Source organism: Notothenia coriiceps, unplaced genomic scaffold (assembly GCF_000735185.1).
Source record: "Notothenia coriiceps isolate Sejong01 unplaced genomic scaffold, NC01 NC01_scaffold00010439, whole genome shotgun sequence".
In the NCBI taxonomy this organism is placed as follows: Eukaryota; Metazoa; Chordata; class Actinopteri; order Perciformes; family Nototheniidae; genus Notothenia; species Notothenia coriiceps.
Genome location: NW_011343140.1, coordinates 1712 through 11244, shown reverse-complemented (window position 1 = coordinate 11244; position 9533 = coordinate 1712). Strand labels below are relative to the sequence as shown.

General features: G+C 41.3%; 1 protein-coding gene across 1 annotated transcript; it reads left to right on the top strand.

The window, feature by feature from the left end:
- The first annotated feature begins 1401 nt into the window (after positions 1 to 1401).
- Positions 1402 to 5949, top strand: LOC104945999 (protein MB21D2). The gene is made up of 2 exons (XM_010771737.1): positions 1402 to 1657; positions 2038 to 5949. The coding sequence occupies exons 1-2, from the start codon at positions 1421 to 1423 to the stop codon at positions 2635 to 2637; spliced, it is 837 nt and encodes a 278-aa protein (XP_010770039.1). The 5' UTR covers positions 1402 to 1420; the 3' UTR covers positions 2638 to 5949.
- Positions 5950 to 9533: the final 3584 nt, after the last annotated feature.

Genomic DNA, 9533 nt, shown 5'->3' with positions numbered 1-9533 from the left:
TACCTGAGAGATATACAGCAGGAGAACACGCCGTCCACCGCGGAGAATAAACAGAAGGGCAACCATGGCAACCATGCTCCGGGGTCTTCTTCGCTGCTTTTGGTGTATTTTGTGGCGGGAGCAGCGCCACTTACAGGCCTGGCATATGTACTACAGCGTTTCCAGCATTTCCAGGGGTCTAGTGTGAACGGACACGTTAATGAATCGAATACGTGTGAACGGAAGCCTTTTTTGCGCTTGCGTATGCGTTTTACCGTATGCGTCCTCGTGGGGCCGGGGTCTAAGCCGAACTATATCCGGTCACAGAGATCTGCTATTTTAAAGTAAAGTCAACACATATCGACTCTAAATATAGTCTATATTAAGAACGAGAAAAGTCTTAACATATATATCGTTTTTTGTAAACATATGACAAATGTGTGAGGGTGATAACGTCAGAGCATCGTCCAATGTGCCGGGCCAATTTAACCCCTGGGCAGCCCCAGCCCAATTTAACCCCTGGGTATTTGTGAGGGAGCTCCTATATGGCATTACCCCGCTGAAGCTCACCAAAGTTGAATATATTTCATAGTTCAAAGTTTTGTCAATTGTTTTGTTTATTGGTCAAATACTGGTTTCTAATGGTTTCTGACTGAGGATATTTACTGGAATGAAAGAGCACAGTCTACAGAAGCAAAAAAGCAGCATACTGCATTAAACCTGACCTTGACAGAGAGGTTTAAGTTCACGTGGAAAGGAGGCTTCAGTAGTCTGTCTGCACTCTGTTTAGTTGTGCTATCTTACAATCAATATAGTAAATGTGAGGTAAAGTGTGTCGTCAATGTAACCGGTTAGAACTCAAAGTTGCGATGAGGTCTTAAAATGTATGGAAAGTGTCTTAAAAAAGGTCTTAAAAGGTATTAAATTTGACTTCAGGATTCCTGCATATACCCTAAAAGGAGCAACAGAGTCTAATTTTATTCGCAGAAACGTTGCTATAAGAAACAATGTGCGACGTGTTTTGGTCTTTGTTTACATTAGCAAGCATCGCTAACACTCAGAGCTAACCTGTACTGGAGAGAATGTGTAAAAAAGCAGGAAATAAAAAAAGGAACTCACCTTATGGTAAACCCGCAAGAGAAAAAGCATTTGAGCTCCAAACTGTTTCAGAAATAATCCTTGATGTGGTTTGGAACATGATATGGCGTTTAATCACGGCAGCATTTAGCTGTATCTCGGTAGAATTCTGAGCTAAGGACCCAGAATCAGCAGTTCTCTAACACGGCTGAAATAGAGGGATATGAGCGATGTCTAAAATTGATGATCTGCTTGGTATTTTGAGCGATAGACATGGTTTTTATATATCTGAGACCCATAATTATGCCTAAAAATAGCATGATAGGAGATCTTTAAGGTTCCCCGGAGTTTTCTTGTTAAAGTTATGTCCCCCGCTCCCTCCCTGCAGGCGGGATCGAGCCGGGTGCTGTACGACCTCCTGCCCGTGGTGTCGTTCCGGGGCTGGCCTGCCGTGGCTCAAGGCTGGCTGACGGCCAACCACTTCTGGGATGGTAAAATCACAGAGGAGGAAGCCATATCGGGCTTCTATCTGCTTCCCTGCTGCTCCCCGCTGGGTGGCCGGCCCGACAGGGAGTGGAGGCTGGCATTCTCCCGCAGTGAGGTGAGCGGACTGTTAATGTGGTGTCAGGTTTAACCACAATGTATCAGGTTTAAATCATCTATATGCTTCCATCTGGTCTTCTTTCTTTGCCTTTGTGTTACATTCTTCAAGTTCTTGGGCAAAGATATGCCCATATGATCAAAGAAAGCAATTTTTTTAAGTACTACATACAGAAATTTGAACATTTTATTACATTTTATATGCAAGGTCCAGACGAAACTAAAGAGTTTTCTGTCTTTCTGGAAGATGTGTAGACTTTCTGTTGTCCTGATATAAATTGGGAGCTTGTTACACCTTTTTGGAGTCAGATTAGCAAACTGTTCACGTGTCTTGTCTACATATGTCTTTATTGATTGGTCCTCTATTTCTCTTATTTCCAGGTTCAGTTGAAGAAGTGCATCCCGTACCCCATGGCCCAGGCTTTCCAAGCAGCGAAGGCTGTGTTGTCCCGTATCCTCTCCCGACCTCGCCGTGGCCTCAGCCTCTATCATCTGCGTACCCTCCTCTTCTGGGCCTGCGACCGACTTCCAGCCTCCTACCTGTCGTGCTCTGACCCCGACACCGCCGGCCGCCTCATCCTAGGTCTCCTTGATGACCTCGGTCATTGCATCCTGGGTAAAAACTGCCCGAACTACTTCCTGCCCCAGTGCAACATGCTGGAGCACCTCACAGACAGCCAGGCGCTGCTCGTCGCCAGGAAGCTCGCCCACCTGCGATCAGATCCCAGCGAGCACCTGCGGGCAGCCCTGCATCAGGCCCAGCAGGCGGGGCAGCTGAAGAAGGAGCTAACAGCTAGCACCAACGGCCACGGGTCCCCCGGGCACAACCCAGCCAGCGGCATCATCTCCCCGTCGGAGGACAAGCTGGCGCAGCGACTGCAGCAGCTGGTCACTGAGAACCCTGGGAAATCCATATCAGTCTTTCTCAACCCTGATGATGTCACCAGGCCGCACTTCCGCATCGATGACAAGTTTTACTGACATGTTTTGACGTGTGGGAATGTGTTTAGCTAACAAACACGGCCTAAAAATGACGTCAAAGGGTGAGAGGAATACAAATCAGGCATGGAACTGAACACACTCCTCAACAACGCCTTGCTGCTGACTCTTTAAACCAAAAACAAATGTCCTACTAATGACGTCACAACAGACATGATGTCACCAAGCTGTTGCCACGGAGATGGCCCTCTCCTAACGAGCTGGCCTTAACGAGACTAATCAGCTGGTGCTACAAAGACAAGGGCCGGCTTTAGTCTTGTGAAACAAGTCCAGTGGAACTCAAAACAAAAAGTGTGTGTGTGTGTGTGTGTGTGTGTGTGTGTGTGTGTGTGTGTGTGTGTGTGTGTGTGTGTGTGTGTGTGTGTACGCCTAAGGGTTTTCACATATTACTTCTTAAGATGGAGAGAAAAGCTCCTTGATTGCTGCGTTTCTCCCTCCCGTTTGTTTTGGATCAGCAATGGCTGGAAAACAAGGTGTGGCTGATGTAACTGAATGTAATGTTGTGAGGAGAGTCTCTTTTCTCTGTCGACTACAGTTTAGCCCACTTATTTTTCCACCCCCAAGCCACCATTTATCTTTTTCATTTAAAAAATTATCATTCTCAGGTATTCATAGTACTTATCATTTTTGTATGTATATGATTCATTTAAGGTCTTAATCTATGTTTCAATGCCTCTTACATTTCATTGGGTAGTGGAATGTACCAAAGAGCTGCGTTTGTGCGGTTTTGCAAAGAGAAACGTACATCTTATTTTGATGAGTCATGGTCAGAATGTTAATCAACCTTTTCTCCTTCTGAAGGTCTGGTCACTACAGCAGCTACAACGCAACACTGTGGCAAAAATCAATAATTCCAATGGAATCAGTGCAGAAGTTGGACTTGATAATAAGTTTAAAACAGGGATTTATGACAGTTATACAACAGGTGTCGTTGGTACGAATACGTCTCTTGAAAATACTGACTCGTTGTCCTGTTAGCGGCAAAGCTAATGAGTTTTGCTTATGATTAGCTCTAGCCCCCCCCTCTATATTGGAATCCTTTATTGATTAAAACTATTTCAGATCTTGAGAACAAGGCACAGAGCAAGTGGAAATAAGCTGAGTTATCTATCTGTCAATAATCACTCCCAGAGTTTTTACATTTATTGATTATTTACTGTTTTGATGAAAAGAACAAAATGGCAAATAATAACCCCTTGCCAAATGTTCTTTTATTCTCCTTTCTCAATGATGGTTAATTGACTGCATTTGTGTTTCAGATTGTTGATTAGCTAAACAAGTAATTTGAAGACACCACTATGGGCTCCGTGACATTTTACACAAACAAAAGTTACCAATAATGAAAACGTACTTTGCTGTGCTACCTTCTGCCGTGACCAGGCCTCGGAAAACGGTTGACACTGAAAAGGATGGGAATGTAAAATGTACTAAACTTGCTAATTATATTATAATACAATTTATATCTTGTATTGTACTAAGATGTAAGGGTTGCTACATTATACGTGAAACCCTTGGAGCTTTTTCAAGTTCTGTTCCCCTACCTGAGCGGACATTTTGGTCTTTTGTGTTTGGAGTGTTAAGGTAGGCCCTTTATAAGGGATCTAGAAAATATATATTGAGATACGAGGAATCTAATTATGAGTGTACTGGGCAAAAACACAGGTCTCGAATCAGGACTTTGGCTATTTATCACGACTAATTCAAAACGGCCCGGGACATCTTCATCTATTAACTTTCCGTTTAAGTTTTGTTTGTCTCTCGATTTTGGAAACTGGTTCCAACCTGAGTGATTCTGATAATTGTCCCCCGTTTCCTCTGCATGGTTGGACTTTTTTAATGAGCTTTGCGTGTGTGTGTGTGTGTGTGTGTGTGTGTGTGTGCGTGTGTGTGTGTGTGTGTGCACCCAGAGACGAGGCACACAGCAGGACGCAGACAAACACCCAGATGCTGCCCGCTGAATTTCACCCTCAGTGGGTGCGTGTTAGTCGCTGCGCCCTATCGTTGCTCAGCAGACGGGTATCATCCACAGGGGGACGGGGGGAGGACAGGCCTATCTCTGCTCCTTTGAAGATGGAAGACAGGCCTTGCGGGGCCTGGACAGCTGCCTCTTTCTCCTGTATTCTGCTTTCTCTCACACTTTTTTTGCTCCTCTTCCTCCCTCCTAACACCCACATATCTCCTCACAGGGTTGGCTTCTTTATTTTTTTTAAGATCCAGAGCAGCAAAAACTATTCTAATCTTATGTTTACACTCTTTACACCAATTTGATTAGGAGTTATAAAGCTAGTTAATGGTGCAGTGGAGACATAATAGTAACCAGACGAGCATTAATGTCAATTTTTTGTGTCTTAATGCAAGTCATTTGAGACAAAGTTGACAAAGTTGCTGCAATATTTGTGCAAAGGCAAGATTTAAAAGCTACATGATTGGTTACAGTTTATTTTAAATGTTAACGTGGTGATGGTTAATTCATTTAAAGCTGCTGGTGTTTTCTATTAGAACATCTGCTCTAAAATCTCATGTGCTTACTACTGAATGATTTTTTTTTTTTACTGCATCCATCTGTTCTGATGTGTATGAATTGAAAACCAAAGTGTGTTGTTGAGACGTTGCAGAATGTGTGTGTCCGTTAGAATTTTCAGCACTTTTTCCGAGACAGGCTCAAATATCAAATAACTTTAAGACAGAAGAAATGCAGCATTTATTTATTTATCGGAAATGTAAAAGGTACCTTCTCATTGCCTCTGTTATGTTCGACTGAGTATCAGTTGTGTGTCTCACTTTTTACCTTATTGGGCCTAGTTAGAGATTACTAATGTAAACACTGGAAAGAATCACAATATTAAAATGTACGGTGTCAGTTTTTAGATATGCAATCAATCCTTCTACTCTAATTCCAACTGTAATAGTGAAAGGGTATCTGCTGTCCAGGGGTTGCATGATGACACTCCCAAACATCTGTTTTCCTTGCTGAAACCTCTGATGATTATTTTTCTGATTCTGCGCATAAATAACTGACTGAATACGATGAATGTATCCAACATATCTCCAATCTGTTCCCCCCTGGAGGCTCACCGCTATCTGCACCGATACACTCCGATCCGATAAGAGTCTGTTCTGAATCACTCCACACTTTGAGAAATGTCCTATCTCTGTTATTACTTGAGGTCTTTTCTTTTTTAATAAGTGCAAATTATTTTCTCTATCATGATATGCTGTATTTATTACTGTTATTTTCTGGGGGTTTATATTGATCAAGCTTTAGCATGGAATAAATCACTACATTTCAAATCACATGGTGTGGGAGTAAATCATTTTGCATGATTTATTTATATTCAATGAGAGGGGATGATTGGAAGAAGACCCCTTTACAGTATATACTCTGTATATAATTGTATAGTGCCTTACTTAACCTGCAACACACATTAAGTCCAACAGAGGGCGTTCTAAGACTGTTTCTACCGAGACATTTCTGCTCTCTCACAGTTAGAGGATGCTCCAGGCTGACAAACACATGCTGTAAGTATCACAACACTGACTCTGCACATTTTAATAGAGGCTTTTACTATTGACTTAGCAACCAATTATGTAATAAAATTAGCACTTAACCTTAAATAAAATAGAAACCGAATAAAGTAAAAACCTGGTCAAGTGTTCTGTCTTCTGTTGCTCTCGCTGAGGTTTCTTACATTTATTCCACCATTCATTTATTGAGGGGGGGAGTTGGTCACTGTTCAAATCAATCAAAGGGCAGACAGTTTTGTATGTTTTACAGATAGTAATTTTAAATATTTGGCTATATCAGTAACATTTGATTAATTGATTGAATGTAATACATTTCCTTACTGACATCTTAATAATAATAAAGCTGATTCTTGTTTCCGGACAGTCCAGCTCTACCACTCATATATCTCCTTAAAAAGGTCAAAGGTTGGGGTCGAAATGCACTTTTCTCTTGCCAATGATCTAGATCAGGAGTGTCCACATTTATTTGAAAGTGGGCTTCTTAACACAAGAATACTACTTTATAATATATGTTAACATATATATTTAGGAAGAAAAAAATAAGAAATGCACAAGTTTCACGTGTGGGCCATATTCCACAGGCTGGTACGGGCTGTAGTTTGGACACCCCTGATCTAGATGGACACTTCCCTTATACATTTAATAATGTTGTCCATCACTTTTTCTTAATTGTCTATACACTGCTAGAGTTACTCCCAAAAATAATATATATATATATGTTTTATTTTAAGACTAAAAATTATATGATGATGTAAGAATAAACCTACATCATTGTCATGATATAGACTAGTCTATATCATGGCAATGATGTAGGTTTAGTCTTACATCATCATCTGTGATGCAGATTCATGTTATGTCTGCGTCTGCTTAATAATTCTAGATGAAATAACATGCTCGTTATTTGGAGAGTTTAAAAACTGATGATCCGTAAATTCCTTAATCCAAACTCAAAAGTGGAAACTAAAGGGAACTGGGGAAAAGTGTATTTCTTTGAATAAATCTTCAGATTGCAACAGTTAAAGCTCTCCAGAAGGTTTCATGCAACTGGTATTTAAAATCTGAAGCAGTGCGTATGCTGAGGACATAATGTAATATCTGGTCGAGTCCCCAGGCGGTTCCTGACATTTTCGAAATATTTAGCCATTGTCTGTCATCAGTTATGTGATGATGGCGCAGATGTTTTGGGTACAAACACACATATCATTTTAATTTTTTTAATTAAAACCCCAAACCACATGCAGGCACTGACAGCAGCAATCTGTTGATGTCTATTAAGCAGATTATGAAGCGTGGAATTCTCTGGATTGTGTTACAGATGTGACTGTCCACAATTTAATCTTTATTTTATTTCAGCCTCATGTTAGCCCAGGTTTAAAGTTTAAACTACTTGAATTTGTGTCAGATTAATATGCTTTGTCCTTAGGTTGAGGTGTTTAATTATTTGTTTCTGATAAATACTGATGATAACAGATCCAATAATTCAATAGTTTTTGATGGATCTCATATTAGCTATTGCTCCAAACAAAAATATCTCAAGAAACATTGGATAGATTGCCATGAAATGTATAAACTCTGTTGATGCCTTGATGAAGCTATCACCAATATTCCATAGTAACAATGTATCTCAAAGAAAACCATGATGAAGTAATAAGTAATGATCACCCAATTCTGAAACTCCCATCGGCTTTATGGATGTTTATAGTGAGTTTCCGATTATTGTGTTGTTGTAAGGCCCACAAATTCACACTTTTGGTTCACTCTCACTGCTGTTGTAGAGTTGTTTGGCTACAGCAGTGTCAGCAGCTGTTTCCAACAAAGTAGCTCTAACAATCCACCTGCTTAGCAAATAGCTGGTGAACACAGTGGACCATTTAGCAGCTAAAGATCCGGATATATCCTTCTGCAGTAGATGGAGACCAAAAACCTAAACAAAAAAAATTGCACTAACATTTGACAGGTGGTCAGAATCCCTGAATAAATGATAATGCTAAGTTATCAAGCAACACCAACATAAAAAGTAATGATATGTTGGTGTATCCAGTTCACACATTTTCCCCACAGGTGGCCAAATAATTATTCATGACCAAATACATTGGAGGAAATAAGTATTTGATCCCTTGCCGATTGTGTAAGTGAACCCACTTACAAAGAAATGAACAGTCTATAATTGTAATGGTTTATTTTAACAGTGAGAGTAAGAATATCAAAAAGAAAATCCAGAAATTGAAATTATATAAAAGATAAAAATTGATTTGAATTTAACTGTGGGAAATAAGTATTTGATCCCCTTGCAACAAACAAGAATTCTGGCTCCCACAGACATGTTACATAAGTCCATTTCTTTTAGGAAAGTACTCATAATATCTGCTTTGTTACCTGTATAAAAAACACCTGTCCACAGAATCAATCAATCAGATTCCAACCTCTCCACCATGGGACAGACTAAAAAGCGGTCTCAGGACCCGAGGGACAAGATTGTAGACCTGCACAAGGCTGGGATTGGCTACAAGACCATCAGAAAGCAGCTTGGTGAGAAGGAGACAACTGTTGCTGCGATTATTTGAAAATGGAAGGAAAGAAAATGGGCATCAATCAACAATCAATCGCCCTCGGTCTGGGGCTCCACGCAAGATCTCGCCCCGTGGGGTATTGATGATCATGACAAAGGTGAGGAACTTGTTAATGATCTCAAGGCAGCTGGGACCACAGTCACCAAGAAAACTATTGGTAACACACTACACCATGATGGATCAAATCCTGCAGCGCCCGCAAGGCCCCCTGCTCAAGAAGACACATGAACGAACCGTCTGAAGTTTGCCAATGAACATCTGAATGATTCAGAGATACCAAACACGTGTAAGAGTCCCTTCCTAACACCAGGTGAGGAGAGACGTTTCCAGGACAGGTTTAGGTTTAGGAAGTCCAAAACTCCGACGTACGAACCGGAGACCTTCGAAGTCGAGGGAGGTGTCTAAAATATACACTAATTCCAGTCACTCCTGCCGAGCCGGTGAGGAGTGGATTTACACCGAAGAAGAAATCGTGGGGAGACAACGGACCGGCGTAAGTGAAGAAGTCAAATAACAGAACGACCTTCCATGGGAGGTACTGGTACATTCACAGGACCGACTCCCCTCCTACGAAAGCAGGTTACCGGGGCATGTTGGAGAGGAGCTACATCCTTCAACAACAGGACAGGGAATCGTCTTTTTGGTGGGGGTTCGTATTAAAAGGTGGAGGTACGAACTGCCCACCTCCCAACAAGAACCAATATCAGACGTAAATAGAAAGGAGGTTCTGTGCCCGCACAGCTCGACCAACGGTTTCTATTCGCTAAAAACCAGAGTAGACTG